The following is a 26,346-nucleotide window of genomic DNA, read 5'->3' on the forward strand; positions in this document are numbered from 1 at the left end:
GGAGGGGGGAGGGTGGAGGATGGGAAAGGCAGCGGAGCACAACAGACACTAGGATGGCAATTTGTAAATCAATGGATGTGTAACTGATGTGATTCTGCAATCTGTGTATGGGGTGAAGGTGGGAGTTCATAACCCACTTGAATCAAAGTGTCGAATATGATATGTCAAGAAATTTGTAATGTTTTGAACAACCCACAATAAAAAATTAAAAAAAAAAAAAGAGGGATCCTCTAACTCTCATACACAATAATATGACTAGAGCAAGGAAAAGCAGACCCTAGGAGAAGCTTAAGCCTTAGGAATAAAGACAAGGTAGTGACAATGAGTCCTCCTAGAGAGAAGAAGCAAAAGGGACCATCTGCTGACCAAACACAATTTCCCCAAAATGTAAAGGCTCATTGGGGCCATCATTCCTTGAGATCATGGACTTACTTGTCCAATTGGGCCACAGCAATGCCCTCAATCAGTGAACACCTAACCAAACTTCGAAAGATTTAAAGTGCAAAGAGCTACAAAACTTTGGAAATAAAGTTAAAGAATCTGACAAATGTGGGAATGCCTCAAATCTCTGTTGAGGAAAAGGACTTTTAAAGGACCTCACAACCAGAATATAAAATCTTTTTTGGCGGGTTAGGGATATAGCTCTGTGATACACTGCTTGCTTGCATGAAGTCCTGGGTTCAACCCCCAGTATTGTGGGTGGTGGGGGGATGCTCTGGCAAAAGCTATTGTATTTCTATTACATCCACAAACATCAAGACAATGGAAGACACAAAGTTGAGGCCTGAGGATGGACTTAATAAGATGAAGGACATGTAGAGACAGTTCTAGTACTTACTAGGTATGCAGCTTTGAATAAGTCACTTCATCGAGCTGTCCTTCAATTTCCTCATCTCTTAAGTGGAATAAAGAATACATGCCTGGTCAGCTCAACACTACACTAAAAATAACTTTTCCCATTTTAAGAAATAAGGAGGGGCAGGGGTTGTGGCTCAGTGGTAGAGCACTTGCCTAGCACGAGGCACTGGGTTCGATCCTCAGCACCACATAAATGTAAAATAAAGATAATGTGTCCACCTAAAACTAAAAAATAAATATTTTTAAAAAAAGAAATAAGGAGAAGCTTGTAAACCAAGTATCCCTAAACTAATATCTACAACTACAAGGAATACAAATCTGTAACAACAAGGGCTGGAGATATAGCTCAGATGGTAGAGTGCTTGCCTCACATGCCCAAAGCCCTGGGTTCAATCCCCAGCACCACAAAAAATAAATAAACAAACAAATCTATAAGAAAAAAACAAAACAAAAATACTGTAGCTTACTGTCCACTGTTAGTGCTATCTTGAGCAGTTAACACAGATAAAGCACAATCAAAGACCATCATGAACTACATATGAATATATTCAAGTGTTAGATCAGTTCAAGGTAACTATGACTTGGGAAATTAGTTCTAGTCTATATTAACAATAACAATAAAAAATTTAAAGCCAATAATTTAGTCAATTAAATGGGACTTTCCCTTCATGAACGTACATGCTTTAGGAGATATATCAACATGAACATGAATCCAAAAACCTGCTTAGGTTGTCTTCTTTTCCAAATGACTTGGAAACATATATGGGGGGAAAGTTATTTCAGACTCAAAATATTCTCCCCAAAGAACACTGTAAAAAATATGAACAGTAAGTTTCAGACTGCTTCATGGGCTTTTGTTTTACACATTTCCTTAACATGCGACTCTGCTTGAAACTTTCCTAATTTTTTGCTTATGCTTAGGTCACTTAAGCCTCAAAATTTTATGCTGAGTCGAGCTGAGGTACATTTCTAAACCTACATATCTGTCCTCTCCCTAACATATATCCTCATTGCTTTCAAAACTGTCACCTTCCCCTGCAAAAGCACTTGCACTCTGCATTACTCACATTATGATGGCTCCCTTAGGGGACAACAGGCTTTCTTAGACAAGGGAAAGTTCACCATAATATTCATGTGATATTTGGTCCCCTCTGTACTCTAGTAAAGTTGTATTTATCCTTTTTATGTACACAGAATGCTTAAAGTTAAGAAAAATGACCATGAAAGCCTTGGTCAAAGCAGCTGAAATAGCACAAATAATTCTGCTTGTATAAAGTAAAAGACTGTGTGAACTGGCATTATGAGTCATTAATTGCTCTGGTCCAACCTTCAGTGGCTTGGGAAATTATGCCCCTGGCTGAAAGGACAATCTCTGGGGAATTCACTAGACTTCTGTAAACAGTTCTTAACCTCAACTGACCTAGTTTTAATTCTCATTCTCCCCACCCTACAAATGCTTTGAGAAAGCACGATGGGAGAGAATATAATTTTGCAATATAGTTTATTACTCTTTATCAGCTGAGAATTCTAACAACTTTACTTATTTTCAACTTTATCCTTATCCACCCAAAATCTCCAATTTTAATAAAAATTTTAATTACCATTGCTCCACAATATGCAATCATTTTAAAAAAATTCTATAGAAATACCTTATTTGACCATAGACCTTTTCACAATGACATCTCATTTATCTTAGCACTGCTTTTTTCTTAATAGGTAAAATGATGGAGGGGAAATTTTAAAATAGCAAACATGCAAATTTATACAACATTCTAAATTATCAGAGGTAATGAAATGGCAAATCAATGAAGACAACAGGAAATCTGGAGAGGCTATCGATACTAAGCAAAAATTAGAGACAGGATTCTATAAAGGCAAGTGCATTTGGAGGAAGGTATGATTTTAAGATGAAGAGCCACTGGGCTGGGGTGATAAAGCATTTGCCTAGCATGTATGTGGCCCTGGGTTCAATTCTCATCACCACATATAAATAAATAAAATAAACACACACACACACACACACACACAGAAGGGGAGGGGGAGATGAAGAGCCACAAGGTACCAATTGAAATACAGGTGCAACCTAGAGAAGAAACAAAACATTTGGGCCATTGTTCAAGAATCTGGCTAGAAAAATCAATAAAGAGAAATAAAGACTAAGAGTCCTATTAGGCATTCCTACCTCTCTCTGCCAAGGCATGAACAAGGAGGTGGATGAGAGGTCAGCATCCTCAAGCTATCAAGCTACAATGAGCAAATTGTTCAATGCATGTCTCCATCTTTGTTCTTTATGAACCACGACTGTACTTGGTACTGAGGCAGAATTGTTACTTGAGATGCAGTCTTTATCTTCAAAGGCTTAGCCCCTTGACATGGACATCTAAACTACAATTCAATAATATCGTGCAAGGGCACAATGAAGACACACATGTCAAGGAACACAGACCTCAGAACTCCCTTTCCACAGTACCAACTACCAACAAGGAGTCAGTCCCTGTCACATAAAAAATGGGCCATGAATTCAAAGACACTTCTGGTGTGTTTGTCCACAGAGCTCACTGTGTAGCCAAAGATGAAAATGGGACCTGGCACCTCACTCTTTATAAGTTAGAGACAACTGAGTAGGGTCAGTGGAAATGGCACCAACAGCCTTCCAAAATCATCAGTAATGTCCTAACAGTTATCTCCACTCCACACACATAAACCCCATTGTGCTTCTCAGTAACAATAAAAAAAAAAAAAATAGAGCTTGGCATGGGTGGAGATAAAATCTGAACCCAGAGTTCCTTCCTCCTTCCTTATTGACAAAATATGTGTAAACAAATGTCTTGAGAATGTTACTACCTGAGAATGTTCTGAAAGTCATGGCAGCATTCCTCCATTATGTGGCACCTGCTTGACAAGGAGCAGCAAACCCTGAAACACTTACATTCTAACTTTCAACTTTAATGCACACAAATATACATCTACATTACAAATGTATTTGAAATAAAAACAAAGTTGACATTTAAGTTCCAAGTCTTACACCCAAGGTCCAGTGTGTGTAATATATAGAGTTCATAGATTCTTTTTAATTATTCCATTTTTCCGTATTTTATAATACTCTAGGTTAAAAATACTCTGGACTTCCAAGATAATTAAGCATATATAGAAACTAAACTTTCAAGGATTTTCTAACCTTAAAACCCTCAGGTTAAAGGTATTCAACTTCAAAATATAACATGTCCATATACAGAACATGGTCAATCATATATTAAGTTTCTGATATATGAATGTATTTTTTTATTAGTTACACATGACAGTACAATGATCTTGACATTGCATACATTTGAATCAAATGGGGTATAATTTCTCATTTTTCTGATTGTATAGGTTGCAGAACCACACTGACCAGTTTTCAAAGAAACAGACAATAGTTCCCTCCACACTGAAGCCAATTTAATCTAACTTGGATGACTCTGAAGGCATCTCAGATTCCTTAAATACAATCTGTTCATCATTTATGATGATTAATAACTGCAATATTTAGAGGCTATCAGTGTTCATCATTTAAGATGATCAATAACAGCAATATTTAGAGACTATCAGATGGAAGAGAGAATAGAAGTATTTTGTGTTATTTCAGAGAGCAAAACAGGTTCACTGAGTGGAAGCTATAGAAATAAAGACTTCAGATGACTTATAAGAAAGAACTGTCTTATCTAAAGACACTGTAGACATCTGAAACACTATAGACATGGAGGCGGGGGGAAGTGAGCATCTGGGAGTCTACAAGGTCTTTTTTAAATTCTAAATTTTAGTGAACTAAGAGCCATTTGATGATGACTAGAACTCAAGGTTAAAGAACATTTACAAGTGGCTGGGGTTGTGGCTCAGTGGTAGAGCACTCACCTAGCATGTGAGTGCTAGGTGTAAATCCGTATCACTTAGACCCTTAGTTCCACTGTCGATACTACCATACACTTGGGTAGATTGTCCTTGGTCAAAAAGCCTTTATTCTTTACTTAACAAATGGGTATAAAATATTAAGTAAAGGTTTCCACATAAAGAGAAATAAATAAAATAAAGGTAGTGTGTCCAATTAAAACTAAAAAAATTATTTATTACTTTTTTAAAAAAAGAATACTTACAAAAGAAATGCCAAACTATCATTAGGGCAATTATTTCAGACAACTATAATTAATATCACCTTCTTAGCAAACCTTACAAGGGCCCTTCCCATTCTTAAAACAATGTTATTGTAACTTTAAAGTAGAGTTTTAAGTGCCTAGCTTGAAACCTATAATGTACTTTTTTATTAAAGATAACATAGCCAAAATCCATATGTATTTTAAAGTACTAGTTATAGTAATTCAAATTCCAACCAACCTTCCTTAATAGTTTTTTTGGGAAAATATTTCCAGAGTTCTACCAGGAATATGAGGAACATATTTCCATTTGCTGAGATCCCGAGAATCCAAGAGGACCCTAGACTAGTGCCTGGCACAAAGGGAAAAGTGTGTTCTCTCTCTTTCCTCTCTCTCTCTCCATCTCCTGATGGGCAGGGATAGCAACAGCTCTGCTAATTTCAACACAGCTAGAGAGGAAAGCAGGAAGGGTTAAAAAGACAGGAAGAAGGAAGACTCAGGAACAAGGGGTGAGTTTAAAATGGTAACAGCTAAATACACAAACAGTTGCTGCTCCATAAATGCATGATTCTTTGTCATGGGATGGTAAGCTAATGAGGTATCTTCATTATTTATAAAAAACTGAATTACAAAACTTTGGAGGAAACAAGATTATTAAGTTTTAAACTGAAATAACTTAGAACTAAATTAATATATTAACGAGGATTTCAGAATCAACAGTCATCATAAAAAGAACATAGGGATGAGCAGTGTGGAAATGGGACAGGAGGAAATGAAGCTTAATTTTAACAATAGAGAGACTGCTCTACTCTTTCTCCTAACAGCCACAGTTTTATGTTTAACAAAACTAAGATTCAATGCAACCCAATATATTTCATCTTTAGCCTAAATTCAAAGCAGAATTTCTAAGTTCCACAAATTCTTATTATATCTGTAATAAGGAAAGACTCCACAGTACAAATTCTTATATAACAAGGTCAATTGGCAAGTTAATTGTAATATTTGGTAATTTAGTCGAATTTCCACAAGAAAATGAAATGGAACTTGCAGGAAACAATCTATACTGATCAGTACTCTTTCAATTTATCTGGCCTCTTCTTTTATCTCTTTTTCACACTGCTCTGACATCTGTGACACGATCATGGCTTCACATTTTACACATATTTTTGCCTTTGCACATATTTTACCTCATCTTGAAATGAAATTTCCTCTTGTACTCACAGTGAACTCTTATTGAACCTTTAAAACTCAGCTTGCTCCTTTCCACCTTGATTTTCCTATACCCAAATATCCCCTATACTAAATTTCCACTCTTCTATCACAATGTCACTACAGACTTGGTACAAGAGCAATCTTCTCAAGATGGAGGTCACATTTTATAAGTGTAAATCCATATCACTTAGACCCTTAGTTCCACTGTCGATACTACCATACATTTGGTAGATTGTCCTTGGTAAAAAGCCTTTATTCTTTACTTAACAAATGGGTATAAAATATTAAGTAAAGGTTTCCAGAAAAGCCCTGGACTCCTTAGTAGAATGGGTATTAAGAACAAAGCCTATTACTCTTACAGACCCAATGTAACAAACTACGACACAATTCCTAAGGGACAAATGACAGGCCATTTTGACAAAAAGTAGCAGACTCTCTAAACTACACTTCAAGTTAAGAGGCAAAATACATATATAAAAGATGACAGAGTCATACTAATGGTTTCCTGGCAACTACCTTTAATGACATGAATCTATTTCAGTTCTATTACACTAGAATCACTTGACTCAAGAGGTCAGTGACATGTTCTTTGAGTTCAATCTGGATAATAAAATACTATTTTTAAGCACATGAAACCAAAAGTTCAATTTTATATCTTACTCTTATTTAAAGGGTAATGTTTACTCATCATTTCACATAATCTTTAATTCAGTATAAAATGAGGCTCTTTTTTAAGTCCCTGGCCTAGAATTAAAATATTACAGTGGACACTAGGAGTTACACAGCACAAGAGATAACAGTGATAATCACAGTCACCTACTATTCAACGTAAGGAGACACACAGGCAAGCAAAACAGCCCTGATGAGACCTGACTTGATAACACTGACCTGATCCTCACATGTTATAACTCAAAATGGCCTGGTTTAAGGTTCTTGGAAGAGGTCATGTCACGTCTTTTCCTTTTCTCTATAGAAGAGAACTAGGACAATGGGAGGAGGAGATACCTATTAGAAATAGTACACGTTGAACATCTCCAATCTGAAAATCTAAAATCCAAAATGCTCCTAAATCCAAAAATTTTTGAGTGCCAATATAATGCACAAGTGCAAAATTATACGCCTGTTTTTATGTGATAGGTAAGAACCAAAAATGCAAGCACACTAAATGTTACATAAAATTGCCTTCAAGATATATATATATAGGTTTATGAAACCTATGAAAAGTTTAGACTTGGGTCCCATCCCCAATGTGTATATGCAAATATTCCAAAATCAAAAAAATCTAGAACACTTCTGGTCCTTAACATTTTGGATAAGGGAGACTCTATAGTCCTCGTTTTCAATTCGGTCGTTTTACTACCTAAATTCAAAATACCAAACTTTGCATTGTGCCAAGTAGTAAATTGTTTTCATTTTCATTTAGCTAATCAATACTTGAGAACAGTCTGTCTGATAAAACGTTAAAAAATCATTTCATGCCCTCTTCTTCCGCTCTTTGATATCACATCCTACAACATTATTTCAGGAATAGGACACCTGAATCACCTCTCTAATCTTTGTATCCTGAATAGAAGATTTGTAAAAATAATCATAATTATGTGAAATGTTTATTCTTTAAAACACACAAACACAAAATACTTGAGGGTATAATAATAGATATCTGGAGTTTGCTGTGTCATAGAGACATAGAGAAAACAGGGAGTATACAGATAAAACATACTGGCCATGAGTTAATAGCTGGCAGGCTGGGTCACAAGTATGTCAGAGTTAAAACACTATGATCTTGGAGCTGGGGTTGTGGATCAGTGGTAAAGCGCATGCTTAGTGCACATGAGGCACTGAGTTCAATCCTCAGCACCACATAAAAATAAACAAATAAAATAAAGATATTGTGCCCACCTAAAACTAAAAAATATATTTAAAAAAAAACACTATGGTCTCTACTTCTGAATATTTGACATTTTCCATAATAAAAAGTTAAAAACACATACATACAACATTAAATCAGTAATCTGAATTCACTTTTAATCTTCTATGAAATAAAGAGACAGATTTTAAAATGGCATTAATATAGTGTCACAGAAGTGACTAAGATTTCTAAATTTAAAATAAGACAGGCTAGAGATTCACATGAAAGACTAACTTAGAAAAGAATTCACAGGATCAATCAACATGTCTAAAGCAAACATACTCTAAAAAGAGAACCACAAGGATGAACAGCTAGGTGAACATTTCCTTAGTGGTACCCTTATATTTGATAGGGGCTCTTCCACAATTCCAGATGACCCCTCAGCTACTACCTGTATCACTGGCCCTCCAATCACTTTGAAAATATGATGGACATGTGCCTACTGAGCAAAGAAAGCCCTTTTTTACACTGCATACGATGCATGTTTACTCAATTTTTAAAGTACACTGTGCTTCAATATTTAAGGGATGACTTCAAAACCAATACTGTAATCCTCCCAAAGGAGCTCCTCCTTAGTATCCACTGCTAATACACACCCAGCATAACAACTCAAATGGGACCGCCATGTGTATTATTTTGTCAAGCAATATTAAGTGCTAAGATTATGCTTAAAAAATAAGTCGATTTTGGTAGAACATAACTAATTAATAAGCTTCTAAACTTTCCCCAAACCAAATAAAGAACAGTAACACTTCTCTTTTAGCTAAAATCCAGAAGTATACTAAAAATAAAGAATTTTCCTTTTAAATTACTTACCTAATTCATTTTGACTTAAAATAACTGGAATTTGGTTCTTTGTGTCCTCCTACCATTAGTGGGGTGCAACAGTCATTAAAAATCAGAAACTCATGGGCTGGGGCTGTAGCTCAGTGGCACAGCAATTGCCTAGCCATGTGTGAGGCACTGGGTTCGATCCTCAGGAGCACATAAAAATAAACAAATAAAATAAGGGCATTCTGTCCATCTACAACTACAAAAAAAAAAATCTTTTTTTGAATCAGAAACTCAAATTTTCCTCTCAGTTGTCTATTTTTTCTTTCAGATTCTTACCATAATGAATCCTCACTTAAAAATAAGGATGCTATATCCATGCCAAATTCTCCATAAGCACATGTTCCCAAACATAGTGAGATTCTCTCTCTGTTCTACTCTCCCAAGATGTTGAGTTAAGGTCCAAGATAAGACCATAATATTATCCTCAATATAGTAGGTTTAAAGAGAGGTATGTCTGGGCGCCATGGTGCATGCCTGTAATCCCAGCTGTAACCCCAGCAGCTTGGGAGGCTAAGACAGGAGGATCGCAAGTTCAAAGCCAGCCTCAGTGATGGCAAGGTGCTAAGAAACTCAGTGAGACCCTGTCTCTAAATTAAAATACAAAATAGGGCTGGGGATGCGGTTCAGTGGTTGAGTGCCCCTAAATTCAATTCCCAGTATCAAAAAATTTTAAAAAGAGGGGTGTGACCATATTTTATATGGGATTCCTAACCAAATGGGGAGCTTCTTCACTCATTTATTCTACAATATCTAACATCTTTAATCAGTTCCTTACAGCTCATTTTCTATTTAATTACAATATGTATATGCACTGCACTTCAGCACCTAGATTTTGAATACTTTTTAATGGAGATACAATAATCACTGAAAAGGGAAACTAGCAGAAACACCCTCTCCCCCATCTTTCCACCAGCCCTTCTCCAGGGCCACAACAGTTCCACCATCCTCCACCATCTCCTTCTGAAGAAGTCTGGTATCTGAATCTGCTCATAATTCAAATAATCAGAGTGAGTATTGTTATGACACATTACACTACTAGACCACAGAGATGGCAAATTAGGAATTAGGAAATTAGGATTAGGAAAGAATACTAACCAAGCTAACATCTAACATTTATGATTACCAGCAATAAGGCAGAAATCAATACTTTCACACCCTATGAGAGAGTTCATCAACCACCTCTTGTGTTTTTGCCTCTCTACCCGCTTTTGGAAGAGAAGCTCTCTGGAGTCCGAAACTATACTTTGCCATAGTTTTAAAGGTATAACTATATCAAGTCTAAGTAGAGCTATGGTTTCTTTTCTTTTCTTCTTCTTTTTTTTTTTTAGCTATGGGTTTCTTACTGAAGTAACAATCTACTCAGCAATCAAAATAAGAGTCTGGAAAGCATTCTTTATTTCTTCCTTTTCCCACGTCCTATATGTAATTTATCAATAACACTGTCACTCCATCTCCAAAACATATCTATTCATGTCTCTCCACTTCCACTGCAAAGCTACCCTCACCTCCAACCTAAACTAACAGGAGACTTGAGGGTCAGGCCTACCTACTTCTGCTCTTGCCCTCTACAGTCTAGTTACCACAAATGTCAGATCATGCCAGTTTATGCAAGAAAGCTCTTTAGTGGTTTGCCATTTCATAAATAATAAAATCCAAAATCTTTACTATTCTAAAGACCCCTACCAACCTTGAATTCTCATCCTGTAACAGTCCCTCATTACAATCTTAGGGCCTTCACACTATCTTTACCCTCTTCCTAGAAGCTTCGTCTGACCAAATCTTAAAATAATGACATTTTTTCACTAAAGTTGCATTTTAAATGTTCCTCCCCAAAAAGTTCTCCTTCCCCTACCATTCTTTGTCACATCATCTTGTATTATACATTATGATTACTTGCAATTTTCTTTCTTGCCTATTTACTTATCATCTGTCTCCCCCCCTATAAGATTTACCAATAAAGAGAAACTGGACTTGTTTTCTGCTATATCCCTAGTGCATAAAACACAGCCTGACTAAAAGACGGTGTTTAGCAAATGCTTGATGAATTTAGAACAGTAACTTACCAATTGTGTGTATATTTAACATACAAGACTATTAATCTTTTTGTTACTACAGTTTCAATCAAAATAATCTGCTGCAACATGCTTGATATTTATGATTTTTTTGGAGGGGAGGCGGATACTGGCAATTGAACTCAGGGGCACTTGACCACTGAGTCACATCCTCAGCCTATTTTTTGTATTTTATTTAGAGACAGGGTCTCACTGAGTTGCTTAGCGCCTTGCTTTTGCTGAGGCTGGCTTTTTATGATTTATATTTTTATTCATGTTTAAGAATTTATACCACCAAACTTGTTTCAAAAAGAATATGAAGGGCTAAAGTCATCGCTCAGTGGTAGAGCACTTGCCTCACATGTGTGAGGCACTGGGTTAGATTCTCAGCACCACATATAAATAAATGAATAAAATAAAGGTCCAGAAACAACTACAAAAAAAATTAAAAAAAAAAAAAAAGAATGTAAGGCACCAGATGTCTGAGCTAAAATGCCATCAAAGAGTGGTATTCCCTTGATAACTCAAACTTGGCCAATACTATAAAAAAAAACTTTCTAAACATTATCTTCCAATTTTCTGTAACAATTTCACAAAATTATTCTCTTACTCATCCACTTCACAAATAATTACAACACAAAGCATTTTTACTCTGTACTTGGCCTAAAAGATCAAAACATCTCCTTATGGAAAGTATAGTATTACACTGTGTGCATGTAAGAATATTTAAGAACAAATTCCACTAGTGTGTCTAATTATAATGTACCGATAAAAAGAAAAAAAATGAAAAAATAAAGATGTTTAAAGAATAAATAAAACAAATAGACAAATGCACCTATCTCCTCTAACATCACTTTAATTCTATTTGCAAATCTGAAGGAAAAGTGTTGCCTTTCCCTTATTCACCTGTAGGGAGGCTGCCCTATACATTCAGAACTTCCATTTGTCTGTTAGATTGGGAGAATCTTCTAAGTGCTATCAAACAAAACCAGGCCACTGCTTCTTCTGTAGGAGGAGAAAGAAACAAATGCTCCTTAATGACATCACACCTTCAAAGAATAGCATCCCCTTGATACTTGGCTAGTACTGTAAAAAGACTTTCTAAACATTATTTTCTAATTTTCTGTAACAATTTCACAAAATTATTCTCTTTCTCATCTACTTCACAAATAATTACAGCATGAAGCAGTGTAAATCATGCTCAACTTGGCTAACAAATTGGATTGTAAATTTTAAATTATGAAAGCAAATTCTGTTGCAATGCTCCTGAACCCTAGGGAAGTCTCATCATTTCAAAAACAAAGCAGTAAAGACTACAATCCACTCCCTCATTTCACACATAATAATAAACAAGATGTAAAAACAGCTTTTCACATAGCACCTGAAAAATCAGCATTCATTCATCTTATTTATAACGTTATTCTAGTTTCCATTACACATACACAAAGGTGCATTATGGGACATAATGATCTTATGAAATTAGGGAAATACAAAATGATCAAAAGAAAATGAAAAAATTATACTACTAAGAAGGCAGAATAAAGGTGAAAGGGAGATGGCACAGAATTCGACTGTTTATATGAAAACAGAGTCAGAGAAAGAGGGGAAATTTGTAACAATTCTTGAGCATTCTGTGGTTTTATAATTGTCCTACCCTGGGATAATCCTTAAAATACTTTCAATGTCATGTTTTGTTTTGTTTTGTTTTTATCTCTAACACTAGTAAGATAATCAGGCCAGTCTACCCAATGAATTTTTTTTTAAGTATAAACATAACCTGACAATAAATAAATAAATAAATAAAAACAATTTTTAATGAACTACTTTTCAGCCACAATTGGCATTTTAAAAACTAAAAATTGCTAACCACTGGCAATATCCAGGGGGAAAAAAATCTGTATGTTACTATATTTTGAAACTGACAGAAATTTTGCAGAAAGCAAAAAATTGAACTGATTCTTGGGTAGGTGTTTGCTTACCTTAGAGACTTGTCGCAGCCACCTTAGGTATTCTGTGAAAGTATCAAAGCAAATGTAGTAAGTCTGGCTTTGGGGTCCAGAGGAGCTAAATGCTAAACAGTGCTGGTGCTTTTTGACTTCTTCTACCTATAAAAACAAGCAGAGAGGCAAAAATAAATTAAGACAGCAGAACTAAAGACATTTCACTAACTACCCCTTGGATCAGGGGGCCTACACAGACTTGCATCTTTCTCCTTGTATGTTCCTTTTATTGTTTAAAACAACTAAGTTCCTGCATCTGACAACTAATTTGAACCACAAGGAAACCAAAAATGGGAGTTGAATCTTTATTAGCAGCCATGCACACACCTAGAATCCCAGCAACCAGGGAAGCTGAAGCTTAAGGGTACAAGTTTGAGGCAGTCTCAGCAACTTAAAGATCTTACCTCAAAATAATAAAAATAAAGGCTGGGGATGTAGCTAATTCGTAAAGCACCTCTGGGTTGAATCCCTAGTAAACCACACCCCCAACAAAAAATTTTATTAGATTTCCCCACCACGGTGAAATTTTCTTCTTCTTGTTTAAAAGTAGTACAAGTCTCCCTGATTCTTCTATATCCTCACAATAAGGGATTGGGGTTCTTATTTCCTCTTAGGAGAATTTTTCCTTAGGGACTTTGGCATTACTCTGAACAAAAACTTTTTATAAAGAGGTCCTCAAACATGTTAAGGAAGTTCTTAAAAATTTAATGTAAAACTGAGATTAACCTGATAGAAAAATCCCATGAAAGAACTTTCAAGTTCTAATAATGCAGTAACATAGTCAAAAGAACCAAACAATAAAGTCACATGATCTTACATTACAAACTCCTATGTTTTCTTTACAAAAAGGACCATAAGCCAACTCATACAGAATATGTTGAACGATTTCAAAAAGGCCATTATCACACAGATTATTTTCTCAAACCAAAATAAAACTAAATTAGAAATCAATAATAAAAAAAAAATTTAAAATCCAAGTATGTTTAGAAAATTGACTTCATGCTTCTACATAACACATTTTTAAGCTATAAACTTAACCTAAGCATTCTTAGAACTAGACAACTATAAAAATATTACTTGTCAAAATCTATGGAATGTAGACGTTGATATGTGGAGGGAAATTTATATTTCAAAATACTCATGTTGTTAAAGAGGGCAGAAAATTAATTTGCTTAGCACAGATCTGAAGAACCTGGAGGGTAGAAATCAAAGCCAAAAACTGGAAAAACTCAAACTAGAATGAAGGTGTTGATAAAATACAGAAACTGGTGAAGTGAAAAACAAATGTACAACTGAGACCAATGAATAAAACACTGATTCTCTGAAAAGACTAATAAAATTGATAAATCCTCTGACAAGTTCTATCAAGAAAAAAACGAGAAGAGTCATAAAAAATATTAATATCAAAAGGGAGGACATGGCTACAGATTCATCAGAGATTAAAAAGAGATTATAAATAATTTGTGGCAAATTCTTAGAAAACAATACACTTTACCAATACTAAATTGGGGGAAGGGGCTAAACAGTTCATTTAAGAAACTGTATATTTTTACAAATTTTTTTCCTCAAAAAAAAATCAGGCCTAAATGGTTTACAGATGAGTTTTACCAAAATTTCAAGAAACATCATTCCAAGTTTGTACAAACACCCACCAAACAAAAAATGAAGGCCAACACCCACTCTATGAGGTCAGAATAACCAAAACCAGATCAGAACAGTCACAGAAAGGAAAATTGATGGCAACCTCTGTCATGAAGACTTATCTTAAACAAATGGTTGCATCAGAATTCAGTAACAGAAAAATATACCAAGAACATGTTGAATTAACCTCAGATAAGGAAAGAAAGCTTAACATTACTAGCACTCTAAAACCATTAATCATATTTACATACTGAAAAAATCATATCATCATCCCTCTGGTGGCAAAAAAAAAAGCAGTTGATAAAACTCACCACCTGTTCATCATCCATTTTAAGAACTTCCAATAAACTGAGAACGTAAATGACTCATTTAAACTAACCTAAATAGTTATCAAAATCCCAGGTAAACATCAGTGTTAATGAATGAGATATCCCTCTTTGGCCAGAGATCATGGTGCTTACCTATAATCCCAGCAGCACAAGCTTAGGAAGGAGGATCCTAAATTCAAAACCAGCCTCTGCAATTTAAGGAGGCCCTAAGCAATTCAGTGAGACCCTGTGTCTAAATAAAATATAAAAAAGGACTGGGGATGTGGCTCAGTGGTAAAGCACCCCTGGGTTCAATGCCTGGTACCAAAAAAACAAACAAACACACACACACAAAAGGTGAGGGTGGATGGACATTACTCTTTAAAATCATCAATAAAACAAATATCTACCGTTTCTATTCAACATTCTATAAGACAGGACAAAAAAAAGAAAATAATTAAAATTGCATTATTTGAATATGTAAGACTAGCTACATAGTAAACTCAAAAGAATTTATGAACATTCATTAAAAAAACAAAAATGTATCAAGATGGCTGGATATAAGATCAATATTCAAAAATTAACTATATCTCAAGAAAACATTTTTTCAATACCACTTAAACTAATCTATAGTGACATGAATCAGGCAAGTGGTTTCTTGGGAATGGAGAGTAGTAGGAAGAAGTAGAAGGAAGGGGATATACAGAGACACAAGAAAATGCTGGAGAGATGAAGGATATTTTCACTATACCTTGATTGTGGTAATGGTTAAGGGGATGTGCATACCTATCAAATTGTACTCAAGGGAGTTTACAGGTATCATATTATCATCAAAATGTGCAATTTATCGTTGTCATTAATACCTCAGTAAAGTATTGGTGAATATGTAGAAAAACAAGAACGTAAAGATAAAATTATACAATAACCTTGGAAAACAATGGGGTATCATCTTGTAAAAGTAAATATGCACATGCTCTACAGCCCAGTAACTACACTCCTAAGTATCTACCCCAAAAAAGTATTTCTCAAGGAGGTCATTATAGAATTTCTCGAGAATAGTTCTTCACTGTGCCTTGTACAGGACTGTCTAATATTTGCATGGCATTTTAATCTCTAATCCCCTGCCCTTTAAGTGCTTAGAATATCGATTGCTGCAAAGATACTAGTACTCATGGGGCACTCTACCCACTTTTCCACATTTCCCAGAGCCCTGGCAATAAAGGTGGAATCATGTAACTAGTTCTGGTTGACAGAAATTACTTTTGCATTCAAAAATACAGGAGTCGATGAATAATACCTCAGTCACCTCTTTCTCAGCACACATCACAAATGTTAAATTACAAAAGAACAGACTTCTATCAAGTCTGGTCCCTGCATGAGTGTATGAAAAGGGAAATCTCCACTTCCCAACTCTACCAATTTGCAATGGATATATAATGTGAATGAGAAGTAAATGTTAAAAATCACCAAGATGAAAAAAAAAAAAAAATCACCAAGATGAAAGGAAGCAGGCGAGTCCATGGCATAACCTAGTCCCATATTAACTGATATTTTTATTGTTCAATCTTTTGACCATCAAAAACACTCCCACATATTACCAAATGTCCCTTGGGCACAATAATTCTGCTGCAAACAACTGCCTTAAAAAAAAAAGTACTTGCATACCAGGAGGCATATTACCAAAAGATTATGTCAATGGCACTGTTGATAACAAAAACTTGGAAGCAACCATCAGCAGGAAAATTACTTAAGAAACTAGGGGATGTTTACAGAGTGGAATTATGTAGAAATGAAAACCACATCAATAACATGAAATCTTATTTATGAAATATCATATTGAATGGAGAAATTCAATCACTGAAGACCAAAGTATGATAACAATTTTATTTTATTTTTATTATTGGTACCAGGGATTGAACCCATGTACTTAACCACTGAACCACATCCCCAACACTTTTTATTTTTTATTTGGAGACAGGGTCTTGCTAACTTACTAGGGCTAGACTTTAAAGTTGTGATTCTCCTGCCTCAGCCTCCAGAGCCACTGGGATTACAGGTATGCAACACCAAGCCCAGCTTATAAAATTTCTATACAATTCAAAACAAGAAAAATATAGTAGAATGATAAATTTATGTATGACCACACATTCTACGACAATAGGTACTGGAGTTAGGGGAAGCAATGGGACAAATGTAAAGAGAACACAAGTAAAAAAAAAAAAAATGGTATTCAGACTACTATAATTTCTAAATTGAGAGACAGATTAACAGTTACTCCATTTGTTATGCTTCATAATTTAACAAATATTAAAGTATTAATTAAAATACATTTTCTAAAAATCTATTTTAAATTCTCAAGGACAAATTAAACATACCATAAATGCACAATGAATAAAATGTATCTTTATTAAACAAATGTTTTTCAACAACTAAATTTTGAAAGCTTTATTTATTTAACAAAACTATCTGTTGTTTGAAAATGCAAATTAATGAGCATGCTTTAGTATGTATAAATGTGATACCACAGCAATTACAGCTAGACTATAACCATCTATATCACACCTTATTTCTAATTCTCCTATGTACAAATTTTTTTAAAAAAGCTCTTCCATTTACCTTCAATTTTTCCTAACAATGAAACAGAATGAAAAAAAAAAAAAACAAACAAACATTAATGAAAGTGCAGATTAAAAAAGTGAATTACTTTTTCCCAACTCAGTCAACAGTTTTCAAAGACTCAATTTTAACATACTCAATTATTTTTAAAGGCATAGCATAAAACAGGTTTTACCAGGTTTACATGTGAAAAGAGGAAGCTATTAACTTTCAATTCATTCGATAGTAAAAGTCCATCCAATAACAAGCCTGGGAAAGAGGACAAGTCTCCAGTTCTGAATGAAAATGCTAATTATAACTGGATCTTCTGACCTTATCTGAACATCCCACATGCTTTCCTGCCTCTGCCCCTCTTAGCATAATAATCTTTCTCACCATCTCTCTCCTTTATATGTCAAAAGATTTTTTCACCCTTCAAATTCCATCGTTTATTGTTACCTCTTTCAATACAAAATTCCTTATTCCTCACCACAAAATCAATCTTTCCTTCTACTAATCTCCCACAGTGCTTTTCTATTTTTTGCACTACTCTTACACAAGATATTATTGTGTCCATTCTTCATCTTCTGATATGAAATTATAAGCTATTCAAAGGCAGCGATGATGATTGACCCCCTCTTGATATTTCTGGGGTACCAAGCATAGTGCCTTCCACACAGAGGATATTAATAAATAATGCTAATAGCTTTGCCTATGTAAATCCCCAGCATCACAGAGAAGAAACAGCTATATAGAATTAAACATTAAATATGCATTTTAAAATATTGACCTGCAGTGGTAATGTTATGACTAAGTTTTCAGTAATCTATCTAAAGTACAAAAGTCTTAGTAACAAGTTTTAGTCACTAACTTTTCAATGCTCAAAGGAGGAATGGTTTCAAAACAAAAGACTGACTATAATCTAAATATATTTTCAGGCCAAAACCTGTTTTTGAAAATGATCATTTTAGTGTTTTTAGGAATAGAATGTAGAACAGTAGAGGGAGGAAACAACTGACACAGACAACTTATAAGGAAAGACTAAATGCTAAAAAACTTATGAATGATGAGCAGGTTGCTACACAGCAAAACAACAAAACCATTTATTATTATACACATTTAGTCTTACCATCTTCATTCCCCTGGAACAGATCAGATACTTGTCAATTTTAGAAAGGTCAGTACTTTAACACTTGTCTTATTATTTTTCCTCTTTACATTCTGTATCTCCTGCCTCTTTTCCCATGCCAATTAGGGGGAGGGGAATATGTGTCCCCAAATTTTAATGTATTTTCTCATCCAAAGCTTCCCTCCTACTTATTAGCAGATTATATCATTTAAAAATCAAGAAACACTGACATATGTAATTATGGTGATGGTAACCGCCTACCAAAACTTGGGAATTTATAATAGTTAACATGCCCCTCCTCACAAAAAAAGCAACCAGCAATGTCAGAAAATATGTCAGGTGTATCTGAAACAAGTTAACATTTCAGGTCTAAAATGTGTGACCAGCCATAGCAATAAACTAAAAATGATAATGCCACTGGTCACTGAACAAACAGAAGTAAGGGAAAGTACAATCCTAAGCATTAGAACACTTTAACCTTCACAGGGTATGCTTTCTATTCCTAGGATCAGACCCAGGGATCATTTTACCTGCTAGAAAATATATGCTCAAATATCAATGTCTACTCAAAAAACTATGACTGTATAATCTATAAACCATAACAGTGAAATCTATCTATTTTCTGTCCAGTAGATAAAATGCACTTACTAATGAAGCTAACATTACATGGCCTTACATGAGCCAAAGGCTCCGCTATTTTCCACAACTCCCATGACCAACAAGGCCCACCAGAGGAGCACAACAGAAACAGAGGAAGTCCTCAACTGAATCACACCTCTACTCTTATCACAGAAAGGGCTCCAAGTAAGGTCCTTACTGATGCTGGGAAACCTTTTTAAACTTATTTTAAAAGTATTTTGTTTGCTTTAAACTTACTTTTCCACCAATTAATGGCAGAACGTGCATCTTTCCGGTTAAGCTGTCTTTCACAGATGACACTATCAAGCAGGTCCCACACAGGATAACTTGGCGTCTTGTCCATCGGTTCACTGGCAACTGCATTTTGCCTTTACGGACATTATACATTCCTGAGAGCTGAATTCGTTCTGAGCTGCTGGTGCTGTGAGGTTTTCCTAAAACAAACACAAGCAAACATGTTATTTTTTTTTTAAATGAGCTTTGTTTCCTCCTCATCCACATACCAGAAATTAAGTGGAAACCATCTTATAACTGAAACAATATGATGGCTGCAGTCATAGAATTTGAGAAGAACTACTACATCTACTCTACAGGTGCACGTCAGTAGCAGATTAAGAGCCTCTTCCTCAAAAACCAAGGAGAGACCACTCTAATGCCTCTGTTTTAACCCAAATTTTATTTTTGTGTATATTCTTACAGTTAATTTTATATTTAAAAAGAGATGAAATCATGATTGATAGATGGCTAGAGTTGATTTAAGTACACCAAGAAGAAAATATCATAGTACAAGATAGGAAAACAATAATACCTAGCTATTCTATGACCATAGGAGAAATAAATTCTCAAAAATAAACCAGAGAGCAACCCATGAAGAATGGGTACCAGGATGCTCATGATTCATGGAGAAGAATACAAAGACTTGGAGATACAGAGAGGCTAAGAAAGATCTGAAGAGACTTCATTTCCCAAGTGGAACTAAATTTGGCAGAACTATATTCAGGCAGGTCCTATCAACTTAATGGGAGAACTACTGTGATTAACATAACATAGTGAAGGAACTGAACACATAACATTAGAAGTAAATACAGTAGTTCTAGCTACTAAATATGTAATATCAAAGAGTATTAAAGCTCCGAAATTAATAAGGGTTACAAGTCCTTTAGGAGGACCCAAGTCAGTGATGTATTTGTCTGGAAGTCTGACTAGGTGCTAAGAGTCAGGAGAAAAAAAATGAACTCAAGAGAAAGTATATTTTATACTAACATTAAAAAAAAGTTAATTTTTGTCAACTTGGTTTTAATAGATGTCTAATGCCCATAGGAGAGGGAATAAGAAAACCAAGAGCACCAAATATAGATCTCAACAAGATTCAAAGATGACTAAACCCACCTTATCCATACCTTTGGCTGAGATGTAGAAAATAACAAAACCAATAGATTTGATTTTTTTTTACTTGTTTCTATTAGTACATCAACACACTTTAAATACTTTATAGTTCATAATTTTACAAAGGCTGGACCAGAATGAAGTATAACAGTGGTAGACCTATTTGAACCAGTAGCTCAGCAAACAACTACAATGCTAGAACTCTCACTAGAAAGTGCTATGATGTTGTCCATCAAATATTAATTTCCCCTTCAAATAAGTAGGAAGCCAGGAGACTGCCAAAGGCTGCCAATGATGGATCAGATAGTCATTCCATAACCCATTCTGCACAGGCTCATTTATACCCAGAAAGGGTGATGCCTAGGCTTCCCATCTTACAGCTCCTTCATACATGATAGACTCTTCCTGAAGGGAAAAACTAAGAAAGAAAAAAAAAACTCAGAGGAAAAAATGAAAAGTGAGGGACTAAAAGCAATGTACCACCCATTGGGTTTACAAAATCCAATTTCCCTGACTGTAAAATAAATAACATTCTCTAACAAAGGATCTGATATATCTATCTCCCTCTCCCCCCCCTTTACTGTCCCCCCTCTCTTACACACACACACACACACACACACACACACACACACACATGAATACAAAGAAGCAGGCATTTTATTTTAGCCACAGAGAATGGCTTCAAGGACACTTCTTAACCTGTCACATTTATGCACATCAATGAATAACTAGAGCCTGAAGAAAAAGAGCACTCAATACATATGGGACAGCCTTTTGATTGTCCAACTCCATATACATCCTAGATAAAGCCCAAGAGCAAATCACCAAACCAACTGAACCTAAGTCAAAAGGCTCTTTAAGAATGTGGATACATCAGAGAGAGACTGGTACTTTATTCCCTCGTCAGAAAAATTCCTAAGAGTTCCAGATAGTCCCAGAACCCAATGGTAAGATCAGTCTGTCCTTGAAAAACCCTAAACACCCCAGTCTGAATCAAATCCCTCATCTTGCACTCAGTGACTTTCAGTATCTTTGTTGTCTGTTCTCTCCTTGGGTGTTCCACACACCCTCAGACTCGGCTGTGTACCAGCTGGACTCCGGGGAATATGGAGATGAATGAAGTAATATATACCTGGGCAACTGCCCAGAAGCACACTCCTTTGTGTCAGGCTTCCTTATTCTATGACATTATCTTAGCTCTTGCTGCCAATGCTCAGTTCAGAATAATTCCCACTATCCAGTATGCTAATAAATGCTGTTAACACCAGTGTAACCAATTCCTGCCAGTTTAAGGGCTGGGTCAATTGGTATAAATTTTACTTTAAAAATTCACTTTAAAAATGTTACTCTAATTCCCTACAAGTTGAAGGCATTTATCAGGAGGACAGTTAGCAAAGCAACACTGCAAACTGAGACAAGAGAAAGGATTACGAACAGAGACAGATTTTAAAATGTACTCATATAGTTTTTCTCCTTTATTAACTCACTTGACACATGAAAGACATCTATATTAGTCTATTTTTTAAAAAGATACTCGCTGCCAGGTGTGGTGGAGCACACCTGTAATCCCAGAGGCTAGGGAGGCTGAGGCAGAGGATCATGAGTTCAAAGCCAGTCTCAGCAACTTTGTGAGGCCCTAAGTAACTTAACAAGGCCTTAAGCAACTTAACAAGACCCTGTCTCAAATTAAAATATAAAAACAGCTTGGGATATGGCTCAGTGGTTGGGTGATCCTTGATTCAATTCCTGGCACACACACACACAAAAAAACCCAGCCCACTTGTAGAAAATGACAACATGAGGCTAGGGGATCACACTAGGCCTCTGGGTCTTAATTACTCATTCAGACTCTCTCCCACACCAAACTGAAACTTCTTACTTATTTCATGTTGTACAATTATTGTTTAGGTGGTGGTAAAGGTATGAAATGTCCACAGTAAGACAGGCCTATGCCAAATGTAGACATTCAAGAACAGCAAAATTGATTAGATTAAGTTTAGAAGTGTATGCAAATATAACAAAATGAAACCCACCATTCTATGTAAATAATATGTACCAATTAAAAAACATTTTAAGTGTCAGGCATGGTGATACACACCTGTAATCCCAGTGACTGAGAAGGAGGATAGTAAGTTGAAGGCCAGCCTCAACAACTCAGTGAGGCCCTAAAGAATTTAGGAAGCCAATTTCAAAAAAAAAAAAAAAAATAGAAAGGGCGGGGGATATGGCTCAGTGTTTAAGCATCCCTGGGTTCAATCCCAGGTACCAAAAATAAATAAATAAATAGATTGATTAATTAATTGAAGTCTTTAAAAAAGAAAATGTTATGGCTAGAGATGTAGCTCAATGGTAGAGTGGCTGCCTTACATGCATGAGGCCCTGGGTTCCATCTCCAGTACTGCAAAAAGAAGTAGGTGGGGGGAGATGTTCTGTGCACCAAACTGCTTAGGGCAGTGTTTCTAAGACCAAATTTAACAGAATCACTTGGATTTCTTTCCACTACAGCAGCCCTTCAGATTTGAAACCTTGGTAGCCAAGGTCTGAGAGCTACTTTTGGTAATCACCATCAAAGACTGGTATGTTTTGTGGCCGTAAATCTAGAGTGATCTGCAAGTTAGTCCCCAAAGTCAGCTCCTAACAGATGTTTTCCTCACACTCATAGAATTCAGGATTTCAATTCTGTCTTCCTCTTAGGTCAGATGCTTCAGTGTTTTTGTGTCATCTAAAGCCATCTGAAAAATATGATGAAAGCTATGGTCTCTAGGAGAAGAAACATAGAAACATGCACAGACATCCAATTTGGCAGATAAATTGACAGAAAATAAAAGATGGTAAAATTACTCAAAGCGGGGGTCTATTCCTATTTCTACAGCTCACATTCCATTCGTTTTGCTATGAACAGTAAATTGTATAATTTTTTAAATTAATTCTTTTATACTTATTTTCAGTGCTCTTCATTTTTTTATACAGATCTAGTTGATCTGGTATTATTTTCCTTCTGCCTCAATGACTTTTAGCATTTTCTATGATGCAGGTCTTCTAGTAATGAAGTCTGTCAGGTTCTGTATATCCAAAAGTCTTCCTTTCCTTTGTTATTAAATTATATTTTCACTGGGTACAGAATTCAAGTTTAACAGCTTTTTCTTTCAGAATTCTAAAGATGCTCTACAATGTCTTCTAGCAAGCACTGATGCTGATTAAGTCTGTTGCTATTCTTTAATCCTTTACGCAGAGAACATTCCCCGCCTGCCTTACTGTCTTTTTTTAAGATTTTCCTTTCACAAGTTTTAAACAATTTGATGTTTTTAGCATACTTTTCTTCATGTTCTTATAATTGAGGTTTGTGAAATTTCTGATTTTTACAATCAAAGTTTTAAAAATTGTCAGCTATTACTTTTCAATACTTTTTCTTATTTCATGAGCCTTTTCAGGGACTCCAATTGTATATATGTGAGGCTACCTGAAGTTATCTCACAGCTCACTGATGTTCTGTTCTATCCCCTCCCCCCCCCATTTCATTATTGGTAATGTCAATTAGTGTTTACTAATCTTTTTAAAAAAAATTTTAGTTGCAGATGGACACAATACCTTTATTTATTTATTTTTATGGGATGCCAAGGATCGAACCCAGTGCCTCACAACATACGAGGCAAGCGCTCTGCCACTGAGCCACAACCCAGCCCCTAATCTTTTCTTTTGCAGTGTTCTTCCTACTGTAAAATCTATCTAGTACATGGTTCATCTCTACAAGTTCAACTTGGGAATATGCCTTTCCTCCCCACATCTAAATATTTTTGTATTTCTCTTTAACATACTAATGTTTTCTTTTATCTTCAAAATATATAGAACTATAATATATAATAACTGCTTAAATGTCCTTGTCAACTAATTTATCATTTGTATCAGTTTAATTTCACTGAGTTCTCTCATTATGGGTAATATTTTTCACACAACTGATAAGATTTGTTTAGATGTCTTATTAGCTATGAGTTTTACCTTACTGAGCGCTTGATATATTTGTGTTTCTATAAATATTACAAAGCTCTGTTCTAGGAAATAGTTATTTGAAACTGTTTTGGTTCTTATAAGGCTTGCTTCTAAGATTTGCTATGTAGGACCGAGGCAATCTTAAGATTAATAATAATATTAGCGGGCAATATCCCACTGAGTGCGCTACCGCACACCCTGTAATCATAAGGTTTTCCACTCTGGCTAGAAGGAACGTAAACTATTGATAGCCCTGTATGAGCTTCAAGTTTTGTGTCAACCCACGCCTTGCATATTTTCCTCACATATGTGCACTGATGAGCACTTCTCCTTGCCCATTTTCAAAACTCTACCTCCCTGAGCAGCTCTTTCTTCTCCAGCACCTCATCCCTAGAACTCAAGATGCTTATCCTTAAGGACTTCCAGCTGTTTAAATCAGAAGACCACTAAAAACACAGAAATAAGTACAACTATGTTGCCATTCAACATCTTTGCTAAATACTTCCTAGAACCCATCTTCCGGGTAATTTAAAAATATATCCATAAATTCTTTTAAATTCTTCCCTTCAAAAAGTGGTCATTTCAATCCCTTTGTGTATGGACTGCGCTCAGTGACTTGCTTCTAACAGAATGTGGTAGAAGTAACAGTGGCAACTTGTGACTTTTGAAACTTGGTCAGAAAAGGCAAAGAGCTTCCTCCTGGATGGCTCTCTCTAGCATCACTGTCTTGAAAGTCAGCTGTCATGTCAATGGGACACTCACACAACCCTATGAAAAATGGCCAACAAAGTGAGCAACTGAAACTTCCTGCTCACAGTCAACAAGGAACTGAGGCTTCCTATCAACTGTTATGTAAAGGACTATAGAAGTGGATTCTCAAGCCACTGCGCAGTCCAAAGACAACCTGCAAAAATATTGCAAACCTCATGACAAACCGTGAGCCAGAGCATTCAGCTAAGCCATTTCTGAATTCCTAAGTCAAAGAAACTATGAGATAAATAAATGTTTGGTGATTCGAGCCACTAAGATTTGGAGCAATAACTACTACAACTTTTCTATATTGGTTTCACTTAGTTTCTATTTACTGAACATAGTAAAATTTTAATTCTTCATTTCCCTAAAAAAAAAAAAGTCTAAAAAGTTTTTTCTACTTTGTATAATAAACTAGTAGAAAGGGTCTATTGTAACTAGAAAGAGTCAAAAGCAAAAGTAAGAATGATACATTAAGCAATTCCAATAATTTCCCCAATGTTGGAGAATGTAAGACTATATGTTAATACCCCACCAAAGACTAAAAATGTTTGATCTCTACATAGAATTAATGGAAGAAAATAGAGTTGAAAATGGTCTGGAAAGAGTGAAAACACTCAACTCTTACCTCACCATCTCTATCTTTCAAGCTTAGACTGAAAAAACTCTAAAGCTTGTTTCTTATTGCATATAAATCCTTAAATCCTTTTGGACTACTTTCAGTGTCAGAAAGAATGAATTAAATTACTTGCCTAGGGTCATTTCAAGAGCTAGCAGAAGGACTGAAATGACTCCATAAAGAGATCTACAGACCTGAACACTAACTGCACCTGGGAATTTTGTCTCAGAGCTGAGAGGCTAAAGCTCTCAGCCAGAAGTGCTGGCAGGAGCTCTGAAACAAATTTAAGACTAGCTGCTCT

The 26,346-nt window shown here is 35.5% G+C and overlaps 1 protein-coding gene across 1 annotated transcript in view; it reads right to left on the reverse strand.

The window, feature by feature from the left end:
• Phlpp1 (PH domain and leucine rich repeat protein phosphatase 1) overlaps positions 1–26,346 on the reverse strand; it is a gene marked incomplete at its 5' end in the record, with an annotated part of 222,766 nt that overhangs the window by 95,107 nt on the left and 101,313 nt on the right. Inside the window, 2 exons of the mRNA XM_015482324.2 lie at positions 12,971–13,096; positions 19,541–19,737. Of these exons, the coding sequence (XP_015337810.2) occupies positions 12,971–13,096; positions 19,541–19,737 (323 nt within the window). The remainder of the gene's footprint in view (positions 1–12,970; positions 13,097–19,540; positions 19,738–26,346) is intronic.

The sequence above is a fragment of the Marmota marmota genome, unplaced genomic scaffold, assembly GCF_001458135.2.
Source record: "Marmota marmota marmota unplaced genomic scaffold, marMar, whole genome shotgun sequence".
Lineage (NCBI taxonomy): Eukaryota > Metazoa > Chordata > Mammalia > Rodentia > Sciuridae > Marmota > Marmota marmota.